Below are 23,847 nucleotides of genomic sequence, written 5' to 3' on the forward strand. Positions count from 1 at the left end.
TCAAAGGTGTAAGCACAAAGTACCTAAAGGGCTCAAAACAGGGAAATGTCATACAGCCTACTTAGTGTTTTATCATAATGCTTGGCATACATGGCAATCTCTACCACTAGTCTGTGAGCTCCTGAGGGCAGAGACTAATTTAGGCAGGGGGACTACATGAAAAGAATCTGGAAGCAAAGTAGACACTGGAATAGAATAAGAAGGGATGGAGAAACGAGTGTGAGACCATTCCAGTAGCCTACGTAAAAGGAGGGAGGCCCTGAACTCAGGCACAAACAGGAGATGAGAAAACAGATATCCTGAAGGTAGAATTGCTGTAAGAAATTATTGAACATGATGTAAGGAAAATGGCATCAGAGTGGGTTTGATGAATTAATCCTCAGTGGGAAAATTGTGATATTTTAAACTGACTCAGAGGAATCAAGAGGAACTGTTTGTTTGGAATGAAATTAAAGTATTGGTCTATGGGGGAAGTAGGATAACACTTAGGGGTGAAACAAAAGGTTTTAGTGTAGAAATCTAATCTAAAACGGCAAAGCTGTGAGTCACTTGAGTGGGAGAGCCTTGGTAAAGCTTAAGAGCCAATAAAGCAATGTCCAGGTAAGTGGCATTACCTTAGCTGTCATAAGAATCATTCGAAACGCTAACAATGGAACAAAATCAAACCTCAGTTATACCCCAGACAAGGGGTCGGCAAACTGTGGCTCGCGAGCCACATGCAGCTCTTTGGCCCCTTGAGCGTGGCTCTTCCACAAAATACCACAGCCTGGGCAAGTCTATTTTGAAGAAGTGGCGTTAGAAGAAGTTTAAAATATTTAGCTCTTTCAAAAGAAATTTCAATCTTGATATTTGGCTCTGTTAACTAATGAATTTGCCGACCACTACCCCAGACCAATGAAAAAGTCTCCATTTTGGCTAAGAGCCACATCATTGTCAGTCACCTGGGCATGTGAACTCGAAGTTATCTGGGACATTAACTTCTTCACAGTATCTGTAGTTAGTCTCTTTGCAACACTACTGAAATCAAGTTCTTTATCAATGTACTTGGACTATTACAGCTGTCCTTGACTTCTTTCTATATAGTCCCCTTTTTCTATCATATCTCTATTCTAAAACCTTGAATGACTCCCTCTCGCCTGTAAGATGATGTAATAAATTTCTATGTAACCTGGTATACAAGGCCCGCTTACAGCATGAGTGTACATCAAGCATTTAGAGCTGTATGGAGAAAAGAGAGAATCAAAATTGCTCCGCTTTGTAAGTGTAGCTAGCAAGAGTCATCTGGAAAGCAGGAGAATATGGACATTTGTGTCCATGCATTCATCTGTAATACGAACAACAGGAACCTCCTAATCACCTGTTGTAATCATGACAGGTACTAAAGAAGAAGATGAATATTGAGTGGCCCAGCATACCAAGTATATTTGATTTTTCCTCTTTAACTCCAGGATGCCAAGGAACTTTATACTAAAGTGAAATGGTGTTGTTCAGTACACTTACCTGAATGTATTCTTGTTTAGGAAATGCAATCTCTTTCTCCTCCAAGTATGCAACACTGTTGCACTTCTAAATTGCAGAATGTAAATAGTAGTGCCCAATAAATGAACTAGTGTAAAATGACAGTCTCATATGTATATAAGATTTCTGGAAAGATATATAGACGTGACTGATGAACCATGGCTATCTATAATGACTAGAAATGGGGACTGAGGGAGAACAGCAGAATTGGCTTAATTTGTACCTCTCTTTACCAAATATTTTACCTTGAATGTATATTACTTTTCAAACAATAAAGTGGTGAGTTTGTATTTTTAACAGAATTTGCATAAATTACTTTTAAAACATTGATAAAAAATATGACCAGAAATTGACAATGGAGAAATACCTTAAAAACTATAAAAAGATATTCAGCCTTTCTAATGATCAGAAAAAAATACAAGTTAGATTTTCACCTATCAGATATTGACAAAAAGATAAAATATGTATTATGTTCAATTTCATTGAAGCCATGGGCAAACATGCTCTTGTACTTCTGGTATGAATGGGTGTTGATTTCAACACTGAGCAGGTGGACAGTGTATTGCAAAGACGGAAAAGTACAGATTTTAGGAATCAGAAAGTTTTTTTCTATAAATTTATCCTAAATAAGTAAACCAGGAAAAAAATTAAAAGTCCAAAGATATAGATACAAGATCATTTATCACTCAAAGCATTCTTATATTAATGAATAACTGGGACTAACTAAGAGGCATCAATAGAAGATTTATTATTTAAATTATGATACATTCTATTGAATACTTTGTAGCCATTAACATTTAGAGTATAGTTATATATTTATTGACACATCAGGATCTTTACAGAGTAAAGCAAGTATATTAAAGTGTCATGCATAAAATAGGAGTGCCTTTTTAAAATGTATAGGTTTATATATGTATGTGTGTGCATAGAGAAATGCTGGAAGAATATATACAAAAAAGTTAATATTTTTTGCTATGTATTAGAGTTTTTAATATTTTTAATATTTTATTTTTTGTAATAATTATACAATTACATTAGAGTTCAAAAAATCTGGTCTATAAAAAAGGAAAAATTAAAGAGTATTAATATATTTAGAAAATTTTGTTAAATATTTATATAGTAGTAATTTGATAAACTGTACTAAAATATAATTATAGTATTATTTGATCTGCAATAATTGATATTCATAACACTTTTCAATTATTGTAGGACTAGAAGAAATTGCAAAAGAAAGAGAAAAACTGAAAAAGGCAGAGAGTATTCAGATCAAAGAAGAAATATTTGAGACTTCTGAGGATACTTTAAACTGTTCAAATCCAGATCATTGTGAGCAAAAGGAAGACCCTAAAGAAAAAGACAACATAAACCTATTTCTTCAGAAACCTGGCTCTTTTTCAAAATTAAGCAAACTTTTAGAAGTAGCCAAGATGCCTTCTGAGTCAGATGTAATGACCCCCAAACCAAATAGCAGTGCCAATGGGTGCACAGTGTCTTACCAGAACAGCGGGAAACACCCAGTAGGCAGCATTCAGCCAGCAGCTACACAGAGCAGCATGGAAAAGGCAGACTCTGGTAACCTGTTCAGTGCTGGTTCAGGCGGCCCAGGGAAGTTCTATAGCCCTCTCCCCAACGACCAGCTGTTAAAAACACTGACTGAAAAGAACAGGCAGTGGTTTAGCCTTTTGCCCAGAACCCCTTGTGATGACACTTCACTTACCCACGCCGATATACCAGCTGCTTCTACATCGACTCCTCAGTCTCAGCCACCATCTAAGTCACCTTCACCTGCCCCAGCTCCTCTCCTTGGATCATCCTCTGCCCAGAATCCTGTTGGCCTAAATCCATTTGCTTTATCACCTCTTCAGGTTAGTACTGCTAAGTGTAACTCATTTTCTTTTTTCTTTTTTTTTCTTTTTGAATTTGCATTCTTTTTTAAAAATATATTTTATTGATTTTTTTACAGAGAGGAAGGGAGAGAGATAGAGAGCTAGAAACGTCAATGAGAGAGAAACATCGATCAGCTGCCTCTTGCACACCCCCTACCGCAACCAATGTATATGCCTTTGACTGGAATCGAACCCAGGACCTTTCAGTCCACAGACCGACGCTCTACCACTGAGCCAAACTGGTTTCGGCAGTGTAACTCATTTTCATGTTGCTTTATTTGATCTTTGACTCCATGAAGATTTTCCTGTAAGGGAAATCAGTTGAATATTTACCGTATTTTTCGGACCATTAGACGCACTTTTTTCCCCCCAGAAGTGGGGGGGAAAAGTCCCTGCATCTTATGGTCCAAATATAGCCTACACATATACTTTAAAAAAAAAGTTTTTTTACTTGCCCGGCTCTGTGTGGTCTCTGTGTGCTTGCCCGGCTCTAAAATGGTTCTAAATGCTGCTGTTTACTTTACGGTAGGGATGTCGAACTCAATCAGAGAAGGGGCCAAAATCTAAAATCCAGCCTAAATCGCGGGCCGAATGGTTTACTGAACAGTCGTAAACTGTCATTGTGATGGAAACGCAGCGGAGTGCAGTGATGACAGCGTGGTGCGGGCCACATTGCAAGGCCTGGTGGGACGGATTTGGCCCGCGGGCCTTGTGTTTGACACATGTGCTTTACAGGGTTGATTACATGTGTTTATGACTGTGATGTTGTGTTTTAATGCACATAAAATATTTTAGGACACTATTTGTTTCAGAATCTTTTTTTCTTCATTTCCCTTCTCTAAAAACTGGTGCGTCTTATGGTCCGGAGCGTCTTATGGTCCGAAAAATATGGTATATCCCTGCTACAGTTTAAAAACTGAAGAGAGTCAGAATTGGTATCACCAAGCTTCATCAGAACTACTGATTTCTAGTCTAAGTCTAAAACAAAGGCTTCTTAATTACTTTATAATTATTACTATTATATTCTGTCTTAAAGGAAAATATTTTGCAGAGCAAATAAGGACATGGATTTTAACATTGTTACTATATTTAGTTTTCCTGTAATTGTGATAAGTGAAAGAATATTTTTCAGAATTTTAAAAAAATTTCAGATTACAAACATTTTTTTCAAACTTCTGAGATTGTTCTACTTTTAAATTGTTTTGTTTATTTTTTCTTTGCAGACGAAAAGTGGAGTATCTGTGATGGGACTCCAATTTTGTGGGTGGTCCACTGGCATGCTTACTTCCAATATTCCATTTGCTTCACCTTTACCTAGTCTGGGATCGGGGTTGGCATTATCTGAAGGAAATGGTAATTCATTCTTGACCCCCAACGTTGCTTCAAGTAAAAGTGAATCTCCAGTACCACAGAATGAGAAAGCCTCTTCAACTCAACCTGCAGCTGTTGAAGTAGCAAAACCAGTAGATTTTCCTAGTCCAAAACCTATTCCAGAAGGTAGGTACATTGAGTTGGTAGGTACGTTGACTTTATCTCATTATAGATTTCTATGTTATAGCTGAATCTTTCTTTGATGATTTTATATGTAGTTATAAATCTTTTTATTTGCATTGTACCATTTCTTCATATTCAAAATATTTGTAAAAGATCTGCATATTTATTTTGACTTAGAAATGCAGTTTGGTTGGTGGAGAATTATTGACCCAGAAGACCTAAAAGCTTTGCTCAAAGTGCTCCATCTCAGAGGAATAAGGGAAAAGGCATTACAAAAACAAATTCAGAAACACCTGGATTATATTACTCAAGCATGCATCAAGAATAAGGATGGTACGTTCCTAAAAGAGATTTCTAAGATGTCTTGCTTAGTTTTGAGAACTGATCCTTTTATCTTAAGCTATATTTTTTATTAAGTTGGTATTACTACCTTACAGTTTTTTTACAACTTGCAGACATTGTTTTATTTCTTAAAAAAAAAAAAGAATATTCCTACCTTTAAGAGTAAGCTGCATGCATATGCACAGGTAGCATTTGTGTATTAAGTAACATGTACATGTTGTCTCTGGAATTTTATTCACATTCTAGAAAAAAGCATTGAGACATAAAGTAGATTTTAAAATAAATTTCTTTTCAAATAAATTTCTTTTCAAATGTAGTTGCTATTATTGAATTAAATGAAAATGAAGAAAACCAGGTAACTCGAGATATTGTGGAGAACTGGTCAGTAGAAGAGCAAGCAATGGAAATGGATTTGAGTATTCTTCAGCAGGTAGAAGATCTAGAAAAGAGAGTTGCATCAGCAAGTTTGCAAGTAAAGGTAAAATTGACTTGGAATAAAATCTCTTTAGGATAATGGAAGGTAACTAATATTTATTATATGCTTGATAAGTGCCAGTTACTGTGCTAAATGTTTTTACTTTATCTCATTTAATTCTCAAAACAATCCTGAATAAATTTCCTCCACCCTACAGGTAAGGAACAAGGTGTAGTAAGTGGCTAAATGTGGATTCAGACTAAGTTTTAACTCCAAAGCCCATGTTCTTTGTTCTTTCTTTTAAAAATATTTTTATTTTTATTGATTTTTAGAGAGGAAGGAAGGGGGGGGAGACAGAGAGAGAGAGAGAGAGAGAGAGAGAGAGAGAGAAACATCAATGATAAGAGAGATCATTGATCGTCTGCCTCCTGCAAGCCCCCTACTGGGGATGGAGCCTGCAACCCAGGCATATGCCCTTGACTGGAATTGAACACCGAACCCTTCAGTCTGCATGCTGACGCTCTATCCACTGAGCCAAACCACCTAGGGCAAGCCCATGTTCTTATTAATTTTTGCTGCCTCCCTTATAGTATTAAAAAATACCACTTCCAGTATGCAGTTGTTTACCACAAACAATACCAGTTTTTTCCATGAAAAAACTCCTATTATGTGTTGCATCTGGAACCAGGAACCTCTTTGTATACAAGCCATGTTATATGTCACACTTTCATTCTATGTAATTTAAAACTGAAATATGTAGCTATATCCAAATGTAGGTTATATTATGATACACACACACCCTACATATATATGTCAAGTTTTAATTAATTTATTTACCTAATGAGCATTACCAGGTCACAAAGCCATGCTTAGACTGGCTTTGAATGGACTTTATCTTTGTGCAAGAATTTTTAGCTTTGGAAAGAGAAGTGTAGAGGTTTTTCTTCTCAACTGATAATGTGTGGCTAGTTGGTTCCATTGTGTAATGGTTAGCACTCTGGACTCTGATAATGTGTGGCTGTCCCTACCAATAAATGGATTAATGATGAATAAGGGTGAAACAGACACCTGGAAAGGTTTAGAAAATGTGGTCACCATGTAATTTGATTTGGTGTATTTTCAAATGAGAGATATATGTCATAATACTTATTCCTCTGAATGATTACAATTTTACTTCCTAATTAATGCTGGCAGTTGGAAACTTTTGAGCATCTCCAAAAAAAATGTCATTTTCCAGAGCAATAAAATATCCCTTTTTTGACACAAACATAATTACTAACTTTGGGAAGCAAAAATCTATCATTTGCTGAAACTATTTTGCTAGCAAACTATATGTATCCTCCTCCTGGTACTATAATCCAGTATAAAAATGCCTCATTTATCTGGCATTTTCCACAAATGAACTCTTCTACACAAGTTAATTTTCTGGAGAAATAAAAATTATTCCAATTAGTGCCATAATTTTTAACATGTTTGTTGGATGGCTTATGTTATGCATTACACTGTCTTCTTAAATTGAGAATAATGAGTTTGATTTAAATTATGGTGGTGACACAGGACCATAGTATAAAGAGCAATTAATAGATAATGATTCCCTCAGGAAATGCAGAGAGGTTTTGCCCCTAAATTAAATGATCCTAGTGTGCTTTGTTTTTTCAACTACTTCATCTGCTTTCTATAGTCTGTCTTTGTTCTCTCTTGTGGTTAGTTGCTGCTATGTGCTAGTTTTAATTTTATTGGTTCTCTCAAACCTATTTTCCTGCAACACCTCCACCACCACCTATTTCCAATTCAAATTGGCTAATGGTTGGGGAAGTATATCATCATGCTCTTTGAGCCTGAAACGGTTTTCTGGAAATATCCTCAGTTTTGGTGAATTGACCTTATCAAGTTACTGACTGCTTAAATGTTTTGGGACTGTATTCTCGGTAGCTAAGAAAAGTGGAATTTGTTTTTTTAAGTGGGGTGTTTTAACATCCTGTTAATAAGGCATTGCTGAATTATTCTAAGAAATAAATTTCATTAGTCTTGAGTCTGAAAACACAAGTGATGAAAATAGCCACAAAACATTATTTTAACACCTATAAAGATTTAATCGGTGTTTCTTTTTTAAAAGGCAAACAGAGTTATATGTTTAGCCTGGGACCTAGCTATTATGAAGACACATTAAGCAAGTGGAACTTTCGTTTTTATTTTTAGTAAAGAAAATAGAAATTATTTTTCTAACAATATGGACTTTTTTATATTATAGGGAAATCTGCAAATCTCTAATCCTAATTCTATTGCTGAGTACATAAAAAGCCTTAATTACTCTTCCAGCTCCTCAAAAAACAAATCCTGTGTCTCTTTTTAAGTTTCTCTTTCATAAGCTAATTAATTCTTTCAACCATGAGTCCTGTGCAATGGTTTCCGGGCCCATGGTTCTCTTCTGAATAAACACCAGTGTCAATACTCTTCTTAAAATATCATGCTCATCATTGTACATAGAGATGTTGGGATGTGTTCAGGAGACTTCCTTAATCCAGTGCTATACTTCTCTTAATGCTACTTGGATTCTCTACCTTTTCACCATCCGCATCATGCATACCATTGCTTCACTGAGTATATGCTTTAAAAAAATCCCCAAGCCTCTTTCAGAGTGCTTTTAAGTGAGTTCTATCACATGCAGTATTTCTGTTACTAATTGCTTAAAGTGCAGAGCTTAAAATTTATCAGTAGTGCCAGTGCACAGATTTGTGCACATTGAAAAGAAACTAATTAGAAGGTGGCCGGTGGGGCCAGGACTGGGCAGGATGGGCCAGACATGCCCCGAAGCCAACCTCTCATGGTCCCTCCCCGGCCAGTGGCACTGGGGCTCAAAGGCCATCTGCGGAGTGAGTGGGGTCCCTCCAGCAGGTGGGGTCCCTCGGCCTGGCCTGTGGGGATCCGGCAGTCTGACATCCCCAAGGGGTCCATGCAGCTCCTGCGTTGAGCGTCTACCCCGTGGTGGTCACTGTGCATTATACCTACTGGCCAGTCAGCTAGTCAGCTGGTTGGTCAGTCACTTAGCCTTGTATCTATAATAAGAAAAGGGTAATATGCTAATTGGACTGGGCATCCTTCCAGACATCATTCTGGACAAAGCCAGGGCCGGAGTGCAGCCCGGGTCCCAGGTGCCTGCCAAGCACTGGAGGGAAGCCAGGGGAAGGAAGGCCTACTCTTACACGAATTTTTGTGCATCAGGCCTCTAGTATATATAGATTGTTCTATTTTTATTAATTTCATTTAGGTACCATTTTCAGCATATGAAACTTTTAATCTTAGTCCTTTCATAAAGAATATTAACTTTCTTTGAAACTTTAAGTCACCTGAAGATTTAATAGCCATCAATGGAGTTATTCATAAGTGTATTGGCCAAATATGGAGCCTTTGGATAGTGGCAGTTATGTTATGCATTACATTGCCTTTACACCTTTTCTGAGCTGATGAGCTTTATCAATCACCAGTTTTTGGATATAGTGTCTTTTACCATCTAGACTTCTCTTACTCTAATATAGTCTTCCTTTTTTTTTTTTTTTTTTTTTTTTTTTTTTTGTCTTACCAGCTGTCTTGTAGAAATCAAGATATACTGTATTTACAGGATTCCTTCCCTTGATTTAGTTATTTCATATTTCTCTCAAAAGATGGGAATGAGGTTCATGTGACATGACTCGTACCTAATGCACTTATGTGTACTATTCGGAATTCCATCCTTACTTTCTAAATGTTCTACTGGGTTAAAGAGGAAGAATTGATCCCAATATAAAGATAAAATAATTATCTTTTAAAATTTTTAATAAAAAATAATGTTCATTCTGATTTTCCTTTAATATGCACTTTGTACATATCTATTCCACATCAGACAGTAGACACCACAGAATTTTAAAAAATATATATGGTTTCTGCCTTCAGAAAGCTTGCCATATAATAGGACATGTATATATCTCTGCAGAATCTGGTAATTGACTGCAGTGAAGTACAGAATCTCCCATGAATTTAGAAAAAGAATACACAGTTTCTGGTGATGAAATGGAGATCAGGCAGATTTATTTAAGGAGCCGAGATGGAACTTGAGAAGATGAGTAATCCTCTGACAGTCAGAGAATATGAATTCCAGGGTGGGAAGAGAACAGCATGAGCACAGCACCAGGATCTGCAAGCTCAGGACATGTCTGGAGTCACAAGACATCTGCCTGCAGAATAGGATGCATGAATGGAAACATGAGACAGAAAGGTAGTCATAGAAAAAGTTTGGATTTTGTTAAACAGGGAATCCTTGAAGCTAGAGGATCAATATAAGCAAGCTGAGTTATAATAATTTATTATATATATGCCTACTATTTGCCTTAACTGAGTTTTAGATAACATGAGTAAAAACAGAACGTTCCCTGCCTGCATGGAATTTAGAGGTAGGAAAACGCTAAATAAGCACAGTAGTATACAATTGGACTGCCACCAGGCTATGGAGTATTATATGGTCCTATGAGAAGCCTGTATGGGGAGATTTACCCGCTAAGGGAGCTCAAGGAAGGATTCCCTGAGGATGCAGATACTAACGTGGGAGTTGCAGCGAGTGTGGGGTTAACTAGGTGAGGAGGAACAGGGAAAGCTATACAGACAAACATAGCAGCTATGCAAAGCGCCTGCAGCCAGAGGGAAAATGGTGAGTACAAGGACCTGCGTCAATGAGTGGTGCAGGAACTGCTGAAGGGTTTCTGTTCACCAGCGTGTGGTCCTGTGAAATTAACAAGCATTTAGTCTCCAGAATACTTACTGGTTTTCATTATACCTTTTGTATTATCTAAAGTTTTTATTTTTTTACTTTTCTTATAACTGCTTGTCTTAATGTTCTGTTCTTGTTTCTACCCACCACCATTAGGAAAGACAAGGTAAAAAATACTTAATAAAGATCCTTGAGATCTGCTGGTGTTTGCTGCTGACTTTTAAGTAAAGGTAATTCACCCACTGGGCACTTTAAAAGAAAACCATAATAACGTTATTCTCTCGATATATAGGGTTGGATGTGTCCAGAGCCTGCATCAGAAAGGGAGGACTTGGTATATTTTGAACATAAGTCATTCTCTAAATTGTGCAAGGAGCATGCTGGCGAGTTTACTGGCGAAGAGGAAAGCAGTGCACATGCACTAGAACGGAAGAGTGACAACCCCCTAGATATAGCTGTAACCAGGCTGGCTGATTTGGAGCGGAACATTGAAAGAAGGTATCTGAAGAGCCCCTTAAGTACCACCATTCAGATCAAAGTGGATAATGTGGGCACAGTTACTGTCCCTGCTCCTGCACCATCCATTAGTGGTGATGGTGACGGGTAGGTTATTGAGATTAACTTGAAAAATTATTGTGCTTCTTTGCTAATTGGAGCCTATTTTTCTATTGCCTGTTATCTATGTATCTTCTTGTATGTCTGTGATCCATATGGATCATGCTGTTTGATCCATATGGATCATGCTATTTGCATGGTGCTTTGTAAAAACTTTTTTTTTTTTTGTTTATTTGTTGTTGTTTTTTTGTTATGTGCATTGATAATCCTGCAAAGTAATCTTACATTTTTATCTGGTTGTGACTAAGCTTCGAGGCACGTAGCCACAGTCTGTGCACTACATCAGATTTAGTTGCTTAAACCTTATACTTATTGGCTGTTCCATGTTTTTGTCATTGCTTGGCTTTCAGTGTGATGATTGTTGCACATTCAGAAACCATAAATGTGGACATGACCTACTCAATTTTTCTATATTTCAATGCAGAATTGAAGAGGATATTGCTCCAGGGCTCAGGGTATGGAGAAGGGCACTGTCAGACGCCCGCAGTGCCGCACAGGTAGCTCTGTGCGTTCAGCAGTTACAGAAATCAATAGCATGGGAAAAATCAATTATGAAAGTTGTAAGTGTTTTCATTTAAGAAATACTATAACTGATTTACTTTGTCCTGTTTTTCCCCCCAATCTTCAGATCTTCCTTAATTGTACATTACTTATTTTCAAAATAATGTATGCTGTACTTGAGAGTTTGCTCATCTTTATTCTGCATTAGTTTGACTCTTCCTTATTTTGAGCTTTCTGAAGGAACCTATCAAATGTATTCTTTTTCTGTTTTGATTATCCCTCTGCTGAATATTGTTTATAACTCTAGCTGAAGTTGTCTTCTATATTCTGTCAACAAAATAGTTGTTAATCTATATATTTGAAAATCCTTCTACTTTTGTAAACATTCCAGTTGGTAACATTACCTGCTATCTACATTCACTGCATTCCTAAAATGTCTTTATATTTCTATCAATTTTCATTTTTTAATCCTAAGAAATTTTTAGAGAAGTAAATATAAGCAGAGACTTCATCCTTCGTGCACTGATATGTATATGGCCTCTGATATAGATGACTTGAAGAATAGATTTTTTTTTTAAAAAAATGTATATTTTTATTGATTTCAGAGAGGAAAAGAGAGGGATAGAGAGATAATGGCCTGTTTTGTACCAGGCATCAAATGCTATGTGTTCAAAATAAAAGCTATATTTCATATATTTTCTAGAAAGTTACTTTAAATCATGTACATGTCTCTTTTACCTCTATATCACATTTAGTAATACCTATTATATGTAGACTTTTACTAATTAGCTTAACATTTGCTTCTGAATTACAGGTTTCCTTTAAAATTCAAATATATGAGATTTGTTGTCAAGAATGACTAAACATTTGCTTAAAATAATCATTTCCCAAAGAAAAGAAATGATCCTTAAATAATTTAACATTCTTCATTTTTACCTCTATGCTTAGACTACTCAAGGCCTTATTCATTCTTTACGAATAGATTTGGTTTCTTCTGAGTTTTTCTACTTCTTCCTAAAATGTCCATGGAATAATGAATCTGTAGTTTTCACTATATTATCAAATTTAGGTCTTTCCCAACCCAGATTATAATTTACCATAAATTTTAAGGCATTGTTCAGTTCATCTGCTAGCATTTTTGCTAAGTAAAATTTTTTCTTCTCAAAATTAGCATTAAAATCAGTTTTAGAGTCATGTACTCAAGTATATTTGGTGAAATCTAGGCTATAATGAATGAAAAAAGATTGAATTGCTACAACAAAATGAATTTTGTATAGTTATTTTTCTAATCTGTTCCACAACTGTCACCCGATGTGGTCAGTTTTGTTATAACCTAAACACAGAAACCCAAAACTTGTACCAAAATCTGCCTTTATGTTAGTATACTTACTTTCTGCTGTCTAAAGCTTTATTTCAGTTTTTGCAAATTCATAAACCTTTACCATATATTATCATATATTTATCATTATATAACTCCATCTCTAATAATCTTCATTTCTTTTTTTTAATGCTTAACAATATATTATTTGCTATGAAATTACCTTAAATTGAAGGCAGAATCTCATATTCAAAGATTAATGAGCAGTTTTTAACCTTTAATTAGAAATGTTACAGTAACTATAATAATCTTCATTATAAGTCATAACAAAAGGTTAAAGGGCTAGATATCTTTATATATACCTTCTTTGCCAAAGACAAAGCTTACCAGGATGGAAGAAGCTGTTGTAATTTATCTCCAGATAAATTCTGCCCACAGTGTGCGTTATGTTATTGTTAGGGTTAAACAAAAAGCAATGTCTACTATATTTTACTCTAGGACCAAGGGAGTTAAAACCAAATGTTAGTACACTTGTTCTAACATATTGTGAGCTATTATTGTGATTTTTTTTGAAAGTGTTAACAACTTAATATCTGTCACCCTTTCTTAATAATTGCCAGGAAGAAATATTTTTAAATCATAAATGTGAGATGTGCAATGGACTTGCTGGTATTTTTAGTTATCTATTGTAGAAAATAGTGAGAATTTACTTAATGTTTATTAATCTGATTTTTAAATTTTAGTTATAGTGATTTAAATATAACCTTCCAAATGTTATTTCTCAGTGAATATTTTTGCAGTAGAGGTTTTAAAAATGTAACTCAAACTTGGAAAAATAGCACCGTCTTTAGGTATTAAACAATGTGGTATTAGGTAAGGTCATAAAGTAAATACTGTTGCAACATTAGTACACATGCAATTTTAGTATTATATATATTACATATATAAGGTGTACCGAAAAAAATTGTACACACACTTTAATAGCCAGTCGCTCAATTGATGTTTCTTTTTAGCTTTAACACATTGGAGTTAATAATTATTCAAAATGTACATGCATTTTTTGTGGGGACACACTATATTTGATATTTTTAAGTTGAATAATGTATGTCTGCCTTTTTGATAAGATTCTTAAGCTATCATTGTTGTATATATTAAGTTTTATAAGACTTATTTTAATCTTTCCCAAATTGATTAATTGTATTGAGAATAAAAAATGAAGTTTGAACAGTTAAGCTACTTTGTTTTTAGAGTACATAAATACATAATTTTATTTCAGTATAAGTGATTTATAGTTTAAACATTTTCATTTTAAATATATTGGTTGCATGACATGTTCTACTATGACAAGATATAAACTAAATGCAAAATATAATGTTAGTACTTACATTTTTAAAAGTCATCCTAAAAGTTTTACTTGTCTAACTCTCCTTTTCCTTTGTGAAACTTGTTATACAGAATATGTATGCATTGGGGGAAACCTTTTTATATATGTTAAAGTTCTTAATGGTATTAGAAACCTTTTTAACAGAAGAAATAATTTATTTTTAGTTCTATAAAAAAAATCATGACCTCTTAAATTCTTTAATTTATTGTGTGATTTTTTCCCTCTAAGTAATCATTTTGTAGGATTCATTTTCTACATTTGTGACACATGTTTGATTTGGATTGATTCCCAGTTTCCTAGTTTGGACCCATTTTTTAATCAATTATAAAAAAATAGATGGATACTTTAGTCGAAATATAAGGATTTTTTAAAATTACTTATATTATGTATAATTCTGATACTAATGCTAACCTAATTTTGTTCTTAAAAATTAACTCTTATTTCTTTCTCAGGATACCATGAGGATGCTAAGATAAGCAAAAAATGAAATATATTTAAAAATTAAAACATCATCTATTAAAGCTATTCATTGCTTTATGTGCTCTGATGTCATGTTAATTATTTCATATGTTAATGTGTACATGCTTCTGAAGTGTGTGCAGGCACCCGACCTCTAGCTTTGTTCTTTGCAGTGTACCTGAAATGTGCATTTACCCCAATTGAACTGCTCACCCGTCATGTGGTCCATATCTGTGTAACGAGAGATACATAGATGTGTATGGCTACTATATATTTGTTAGCAAGTGGAATGTTCATTACTAATGTAAACTAGGAGTGACGGTTTGTTGAATATCCCAGTAAGTATTATTCACAGCCGAGTGCTGATTTTCAATGCTTTTCCATGTATTATAGTACTGCCAAATCTGTCGAAAGGGAGATAATGAAGAACTGCTCCTCCTTTGTGATGGCTGTGACAAAGGCTGTCACACCTACTGCCATAGACCCAAGATAACAACCATACCAGATGGGGACTGGTTTTGTCCAGCTTGCATTGCTAAGGTAAGATCAATGAAAACAAAAGCTTTTTTTTTTTTTTTTTTTTAGATTGAGGTAACATTGGTTAATAACATTTTATAAGTTTCAGGTGTGTAACATTATGATTAAACTAGATGCCCAGTGAAAGAAATTCATGCATGGGGGGGGGGGGTCCGTTAGTGTGGCCCGCACCCTCTCACAATCTGGGACCTCTCTGGGGATGTCCGACTGCCTGTTCAGAGGTTAGAAAAAAACCTTGTGAGAGAATAAAACAAAATAGAGGCCACTCCAGTGAGGAGCTAGGGTTAACTTTCTGCATGAAGATTTCACCAGGCCAGGGAAGAGAGGAGGAAGGAGTGTGTGTGTGTGTGTGTGTGTGTGTGTGTGTGTGTGTGTGTGAGAGAGAGAGAGAGAGAGAGAGAGAGAGAGAGAGAGAGAGAGAGAGAGAGACCTCCCCCAAAGACTCCAGGCTCTTTTGTATTAAAGAACAAAACTACAAAACTTTGCTTTCTCCACATTTATCTCATACCTCAGAACCTCAGTTTGTGGACTTCTTATAGCAAATGCATATTTTAAAATAATTTTTTAAAAAATATATATTTTATTGATTTTACACAGAGAGGAATTGAGAGGGGCAGAGAGTTAGAAACGACGATGAGAGAGAAACACTGACCAGCTGCCTCTTGCACACCTCCCACTGGGGATGTGCCCACAACCAAGGTACATGCCCTTGACCGGAATCAAACCCGGGACCTTTCAATCCACAGGCTGACGCTCTATCCACTGAGCCAAACTGGTTCCGGCTGCGTTTTTTTTTTTTCTTTATTCAGAAAAATAAAATCAATTTCCAGTAGATTTTACCTTAGACAGGACTTTTTCTCTATTGGGTACTTCATGAGCTATTTTTTATGTCTTGGCCTAGCTTTCTAATTACTTTTGCAACTTTCTTATTAATAAGCTTTATATTTTTATTTCTATTCGTCTCTGTTTTTTATTATATTGTGCTTTAAAAGATAGTACTTTCGGCCTGGCTACTGTGGCTCAGTGGTTGAGCGTTGACCTATGAACTGGAAGGTCACAGTTTGGTTCCAGGTTGGGGTACATGCCTGGGTTGCAGGCTCGATCCCCGTGGAGGGCATTCAGGAGGCAGCCGATCAATGAATCTGATCATTGGTGTTTCTCTCTCCCTCTCCCTCCCTCTTTAAAATCAATAACTAACTAAATAAATAAACAAGCAAACAAATAAATAATAGTCTTTTTGTATCTTTAAACAAGTGAGTGAGTGATCTAAATTAAAGGAATGATGCTGATAAGTTCTGTAGAAAAGGTGGGTTACCCTGAGATCAGTGTCTTCGTGTTTTAAGATTTCTTAGGATAGATTTTTCAGGTTTATTAGGTTTCAGCCTTATAAGAGAACAAATTTGTAGATCTCTTTTGAAAATAATAAAATTATTAACTTCCTACATCTTTTTATTACACCTCATTTACTTTTTTTTTCTTTTCTCTTCATTAAAGGCGAGTGGTCAAACTCTAAAATTCAAAAAACTTCATGTCAAAGGAAAAAAGACTAGTGATTCAAAGAAAGCAAAGAAAGGAACTTTGACAGGGGATACTGAAGATGAAGACTCTGCATCTGCAAGCAGTTCACTGAAAAGAGGAAGCAAAGACCTGAAAAAGAGGAAAATGGAGGAAAGCACTTCCATGAACTTGTCAAAGCAAGAAAGCTTTGCTTCTATTAAGAAACCTAAACAAGATGATTCCAAGGACCTAGCTCTTTGCAGGTATTATTTCAGTTGCTATGCACTACATATTCATGATAACCCCATTTTATTTGTTTAGAGATGATCTCACAATTTGTATAAATAGGAAAATATAAAAGCCTATAGTACAAGTAAATGTATTCTTTTACCTCTTTTAATAAATTAATTTGCATTGTTTTTCTTGAAAAATTACAAAAGCTACATTTGCATCTAATAAAAATAGATAATTCTACCACTTAGATATTGACTTCAAACATTGTTCTCTTTAGTATGATCCTCACTGAAATGGAAACGCATGAGGACGCATGGCCTTTTCTACTTCCTGTAAACTTGAAACTTGTTCCTGGTTATAAGAAAGTTATTAAGAAGCCTATGGATTTTTCCACAATTAGAGAGAAATTAAGTAGTGGACAGTAAGTAAACCATTTCAGTTCAATATTTATTGAATGCTTGATATTGCTAGATAATTTCCTACTTAGCCAAAAATACATTAACTTACAGCCCTGACTCTTTTTGAGTGTGTGTGTGTGTGTGTGTGTGTGTGTGGTTTGGTTAGGGTGATATGGTACGGATGACAAGTCAAACATAATTATTTAAACAATTAAAAAGGAGTGTGATAAAGCTGCTTTTGACATTAGAAGGGCACTGAACTTCACCTGGGAGGAGAAGAAAGGGGTGGAGGAAGCCTCCCACAGTGAGTGAGTAATGTGTGAGCTGGAGCTTCTTTTGGGCATCCATGGAGTGTTCCTGTAATTGATCCTGTAATGTTGTCAGATTATTACATGTAGCGATGGAAGAGCACTAGAAAATTTAAGTTTTAAAACTTAATTATGAGTTGTTGGAGGATTCCAAAAAATATGTATTTTAAGTATGGAACAAAACTATTATTTGCCCCTCCTTCCCATATTCTCTTTGTGACCCTGTCTGAAGAACAACTTGCTGGCCACAGTTCATGATCTTAGACCACCTCAGGCTCCTGCCAGAGAATAGCAGCTGTTAATGGGATTTAACTAGCTGTGTTTTTTGTTTGTTTGTTTGTTTTTAATATATTTTATTATGGGGGATTTTTACAGAAATGGAGAGGGATAGAGAGTTAGAAACATCGATGAGAGAGAATCATCGATCAGCTGCATCTTGCACACCCCCTACTGGGGATGTGCCCGCAACCAAGGTACATGCCCTTGCATGGAATCGAACCTGGGACCTTTCAGTCCGCAGGCCGATGCTCTATCCACTGAGCCAAATCGGTTTCGGCTTAACTAGCTCTTGATGCTGGTCCATCTTGGAGCCACAAGAAGGAGGCTGTTCACTTGACAGAACAAGCCCACCTGCAGGTGCATGGCCAGTGTCTATGAGATGTATTTTCTTACCCCTCCCTGCTCCCTTTCTTCCCATATCCCGGTTTAGCTTAATGTAGCTCATGCCCATCACTTCTGGCAAAGTCACACAAAATATGGAGAAAAAAGGAACTTTACATTGAAAGAATAACTACAAATTGTAGTGTAATTATCTTTGTTGCTATGATCCTCATTATGTATATTATTTAGTTCTTCCTGGCATTACTTTGGTGAAAAATCACCGTGCTCTATAATTTACATTCAATTTAGAAGAGTTGAGTAGAGCTTATTGGATAATGAGTGTCCCTCTGATATAAAAGGATTCATTAGATTGACTAAATGACTACTTTATTTCTTTGAAGATTGAAATGTCAGTCTCTCAAAGGATTGTTGTTGTTTTTTAATTATAGAAAGGACCTGCCCAGAAAACATTATAAACTCAGAAAACATTTATAATCATTAAAACTATTGATTCTTATATGGACCAAACAACAAAAGCGGCTGTATAGATATGGACTAGTCACCTTGCTTTTTCCATAGTCGGGTGTTTAGGGGGTAGTAAATGGACTTTATAATCACCGTGCCAACACAAGATGTTCGTACAGAGGGAAACTTGACCATATTTAAAGTAACTCATGATTTTAACGTCCATGATTCTTTGAATTCCTGGAGAGGATGAACCTCAACCTCCAAATTCCCAAAACAAACAGACTTACTTAAGACAAAGTTACCAAAAGAGCTGTATGATCCAAGTTCCCTTCTGAGAATGAATCCTGGTGAGTGGAGGAGATCACGCGGAGGCAGGCAGAAAAACAGCCTGCTCCAGTCCTGTTTGTGATGGCAGATGTGTGGGAGACAGGATTCAGTGGATTCAGTCTCCTCTGGCGTGAATTGTTCAGTTAAACCCAACCTAATGTGTCAGAACCAAAACCCGCAAACAGTGTTTCATATTTTAAAACTAGAAGCGGATAAAACAGAGTATTCCTGCAAGGGCCTACGTTAATGAAAACTGCTGGGTTTCCTCAGCGCCCGTTCTTCTATAAAAGAAGGGCACGGAGTGGGTTGCCTTTATCTCATCCCAACATTGAACATTGCCTCAAATTCTCTCCGGCATCCCAGTCTCCCTAGCATTAATCATTAACCTTTCCTATGGTAAGGAACAGCCTACAGAGATATGTATTTCTCAAAGCAGCTTTAAACTGTTGTATACAAATTACACACATGTTATATGATTCCATTTATGAGCAATTTCCAGAGCACAGATGGGTGCTTGCCCAGAGGTGGGAATAGGGAGGAATGGGGAGAGACTGCTTAAAGGAATATGTGTTTTGGAACCAGATAGAGGTCGTAATAGGACAGTGTTGTGAACGTACTACATGTCACTGAATTGTCTACCTTAAAGTGGTTAATTTTGTGTTATGTGAATTTAGCCTCTATAAAAAATAATAATTTCAAGAAGAGCAGGAGATGGATAATGTTATAAATAAGGCCTGAATAAACCCTGTGAGCTCATTATAGAAAAAAAAAATTCTATTTCTTTTATTGTTGCACATAATAAAAGAAGGAGGGAGTGGAAACTGTACACGTTATTTAATAAAAAAAAAATTACCTCCACTTTTATCAGGTTGCTCAGAGCTTTAGCATGTGTTGCAAAGGTATTTGTGATGGGAAAGTTATCTTAGTACTAGCTTATCATAAGTTGGAATTCATTTAAATTTGAATTTCCATAAGGCCTGAAACCAACCACTCCTTTCTTACCCATAAGTTTAGGCAGATTCATTCACTTTTGTGTTCTCTTCCTCATGTTCAGACAGAAAAAGAGAAGTGGGCTGTCCTGCTAAAAGAGCACTGAGCCACAATGCTGCTTATTGAAAGCCAGTTCCTCATAATGCTCTCTTGGGTGAAGGGGCAGCGCATGCTTTTTTGCTTTTTTTGGATCATCATACTCCCAATACTTAAGCAAAAGAGCATATTTAAAGAGAGAAGTGGGGTGTATGTAGAAGCCACAGGGCAAACAGTGTTGACAGTGCATAAGAAGCACTTATCTCTAGTGCAAGTAAATATTTGAATGTGAACAATAGGGGTACTATGAAGGATACAGTTGGTCAGAGGTGTTAATAAATTAATCAAATGGATGAGTCCTAAAACAGAATTGTGATATAGGTAAACCAGGAAATTGGATGTGGGGAAAATGCTAGTAAGTTGAAATTTACCTTGTTTTTTTTCAGAGAAATCTGTTTTTCCATTTCACCTGTCTTTAAATCCTATGTGGTTCAGACCACATGCAATTATTTTACATATTCCATGTATAAGAGGGTATAATGTGTTTTCTATCACTTTAAATGCAGGTATCCTAATCTATTTCTTTCCCCTTTCAGTTTTCCTTTTTATTTTACCTTTTATTATCTCTTCATTTGGTTATAAAACAAAGCCACCTCTAAATCATGTGTTTTCTTTCAGGTATCCGAGCCCGGAGTCCTTCGCTCTGGATGTCAGGCTTGTGTTTGACAACTGTGAAACATTTAATGAAGATGATTCTGACATAGGCAGAGCTGGCCACAGTATGAGAAAGTATTTTGAAAAAAAGTGGACAGATACTTTCAAAGTGAGCTGAAGTTATAATCTCTCTCTTTTTCTTCCTTTTAAACAAGGACAAATGAGACCAGCAATGTGAACTGAATTTACATAAATGTGCAAGGCACATATATAATGACTTTTTTCCTTAAAATAAGTATCACAAAAAAAAAGTATCAGAAGAATGATACCATTTTTAAAGGCTTCACTCCTACAACAACCAAGGCCCTTGGTTATTGGTTTGTGTGATTTATCAGCTAATTTAGGTAGAACAGGGAAGCACACCCAAAGAATTTTCAAAGGAAAGGGTGTTATAGTGCAATAGCAATTAAAATATATCAAATCGCACTGAACATTCAACACCAGAGCTCTAACGTGGGAAACGGTTCTCCTTTCCCTCTCAATAAATATCTATTTTTCATTTTTTTACTTTGTAGTTTATTTTTTAGTGAATGTATTTAATTTTATGAATTATTTATGATTAAACCACATCCAGAATCTTCGTTTTCTGTGAAAAGGAAGAACTAGTAAATTGCTTTAAATCTTGAAAAATACAACAAGGAATGTTTTAAAATATAAAACAAAGCCAAGTTAAACTGTTTACACTGATGTGCTATAAAAGCACCAAAAATAAACTTTACTGTAGAGTTACAAGTACATTTATATATATATATATAAATATATGTTGCTGCATCACTTGTGTAGTTAAATTGTATTTCAAGGCAGTGAAGAGAAGTTGACATGTATATACTGTTCATTATTGTTTATATTGAGTCTTGCTTTAAATATGTATTATGTGTATATATTGTTTGCAGACATTATTGTTTATGCCTTAGAAGGACCGTAGCATTTTATTTCAGTCTGAAGGTAATCACAGCTCTACAGCTGGTACAGTAATTATCCTCTACCAACACTGTGACGTCTCCTTGATCTTGGTAGTGCCTGCCTTTGAAACAGGGTGTAGGGGATATCAGTTTTCCATTTTTTCTATTTTGTTATATAATTTTAAGCCACCAGGGCCTAAATTGAAGTATAATCATTTGTATCCACGTGGAATAAAATTGTGACAATTTCCTACGCACACAGTATTTTTTCATAGAAACATTTCCCTCCCATTTGCCTTGCCTCAGAAATAAATTTAAAAGACATTTGTAACCACTGTGTTTTATCTACTGTGTGTTGTGGTGGCCTGTTTGGAGGCAAATAGATCAGACTTTTTTTTTTGTATCTATGTAAGAGTACTTGAAGTTTTATTTAAAATAAAATGTTGTGGAAAAGGTAGCATTCTTTTTTTTAGGAGTGTTATTTTTCACTACTATGTGTGGCACGGATACAATAAAGACTTTTACAAACTAGTTTTTAGTTTTTCTTAATCTGAAAATATAGTCTTTTAAAAACAATTAATTTAAATTTGATTTTTATAGAATCATAAGAGAGGAGCAGCAGAGTGTGGTTCAAAGAACATAGAGCTGGGGGAAGGTGGGGTGGTATTAAGCCACGTGATAAAACTTTCATGTGTCTCTGAAACTCTGGACCACGTTTTTTTGTTTGGTTGGTTGGTTTTTCACATTTTCAATATGAAAATATTAAAATAAATTTTAAGGTGTTGTTCTGCTAAGAAGAATGTCTCTTATTGGTAGACACATAACTCCATGATCAGTAAGAAATTTCCATCATATAAATTAGTCTAATAAATCATGAGACACGAAGTGCAGCACTCATGAAAAGTGACCGACACCTTTCTGGGCTCTGGAGTCACCAGGCGAGCACACTGGCTCCATGTGGAGCTGTTGCCTGTGCAGAAGTGGCCCTTGGGTCAAGTCCTTAGAGAATGGCTTTTAATGGTGAAGGAAAAGTTTTGAAGAAAATATTCCTAGCTTGAAAACGCTTCAAAGCCACAGAGTATTTTACAAAATCCCTAGACTGTTTGTGAAGACTTACATAAAAATCAGCTGTTATTATGTAAATATGTCAGTTTCTGTTAACCAAATATTGCCGTGATGCCTTAAGGGGCTGGTGCTTAATCAGAAAATACCATGTGGAGCAGGAAACAAGGTGGTGCTATGAATAAAGTCTGTGGTTTTGTGTTTATAAAACCACCAGATGCTCCATGGGGAGTCTTCTTCATGAGGGCTTTATGCCTTAGGGATGATACATGCTTATGTTAATTTATATTAGATGGTATACAAGTGGCTTATTTGATGATAACGTCTGGTGTTTGAGAGGCTCATACTGAGAAATAAAACACGCACACAGAAAAGAACAATTTTTTAAGAGTGATCATTTTCTTTTAAAAGTAAGATAGTCTGCCCAGCAAGTGTGGCTCAGTGGTTGAATGTCACCCTATGAACCAGGAGGTTACAGTTGGATTCCCAGTTAAGGCACATGCTCTGGATTACTGGCTCAATCCCCAATAGAGGGCGTGCAGGAGGCAACTGATGGATGATGAGAGTCATAATTTATGTTTCTCTCTCTCCTTCTCTCTCAAATCAATAAACACATTTTAAAAAATTTTAAAAATAAGATATCCTTGGGTATAGCCAACTATACTATATTATAAGGACATTATAGCACCCCTAAGAGACAGCCAATACCTAGCACCAACTCAACAACAATGTGACTGTGGCATCTTAGAAGCGGACCCTTCAGCCCAAGGCAGACATTCAGGTGACTGGAGCCCCACCGACATCTTGACTGCAACTTCACAAGAGACCCTCAGCCAAAACTACCCAGCTAAGCCACTCCTGAATTCCTGACCCACAAAGAAAGACGAGATAATAAAGGTTTATTATTGTTTTAAGCCGCTCAGTTTTGCGTAATTTGTTGCTGTGGCCAGTTTCTCTAGGATCTTGCCTGAGGAGGATCTGTGCTCTCCAGGCGACCACTTTACACAACAACAAGCAATGGAGGAGGATTCTTTTTCCCTACCTCCCAGCCGATGTTCACTGTTTATTGGATTATTTGTCGCTAATAATTTATTACAGAGT

The 23,847-nt window shown here is 35.9% G+C and overlaps 1 protein-coding gene and 1 long non-coding RNA gene across 25 annotated transcripts in view; one reads left to right on the forward strand and one right to left on the reverse strand.

The window, feature by feature from the left end:
- BAZ2B (bromodomain adjacent to zinc finger domain 2B) overlaps window positions 1–22,215 on the forward strand; it is a 277,515-nt gene extending 255,300 nt beyond the window's left edge. For 18 of the 24 annotated variants that reach the window (XM_045575494.1, XM_045575498.1, XM_045575500.1 and 15 more), the window contains 10 exons: window positions 2,728–3,383; window positions 4,628–4,901; window positions 5,076–5,231; window positions 5,558–5,718; window positions 10,689–10,999; window positions 11,436–11,571; window positions 15,067–15,213; window positions 16,705–16,970; window positions 17,219–17,362; window positions 20,747–22,215. In XM_045575494.1, coding sequence (XP_045431450.1) covers window positions 2,728–3,383; window positions 4,628–4,901; window positions 5,076–5,231; window positions 5,558–5,718; window positions 10,689–10,999; window positions 11,436–11,571; window positions 15,067–15,213; window positions 16,705–16,970; window positions 17,219–17,362; window positions 20,747–20,900 — 2,405 coding nt within the window. In that variant the 3' untranslated portion in view covers window positions 20,901–22,215. Of the gene's footprint in view, window positions 1–2,727; window positions 3,384–4,627; window positions 4,902–5,075; window positions 5,232–5,557; window positions 5,719–10,688; window positions 11,000–11,435; window positions 11,572–15,066; window positions 15,214–16,704; window positions 16,971–17,218; window positions 17,363–20,746 lie in introns of those variants that run through there. The other 6 variants (XM_045575504.1, XM_045575507.1, XM_045575511.1 and 3 more) reach the window with 2 other exon arrangements.
- Window positions 6,556–6,841, reverse strand: LOC123651643. The gene is made up of 2 exons (XR_006740486.1): window positions 6,659–6,841; window positions 6,556–6,606 (listed from the first exon to the last, which is right to left on the reverse strand). It is a non-coding gene; the product is annotated as an uncharacterized LOC123651643 (long non-coding RNA).
- Window positions 22,216–23,847: the final 1,632 nt, after the last annotated feature.

Source organism: Pipistrellus kuhlii, unplaced genomic scaffold (assembly GCF_014108245.1).
Source record: "Pipistrellus kuhlii isolate mPipKuh1 unplaced genomic scaffold, mPipKuh1.p scaffold_m20_p_7, whole genome shotgun sequence".
Lineage (NCBI taxonomy): Eukaryota > Metazoa > Chordata > Mammalia > Chiroptera > Vespertilionidae > Pipistrellus > Pipistrellus kuhlii.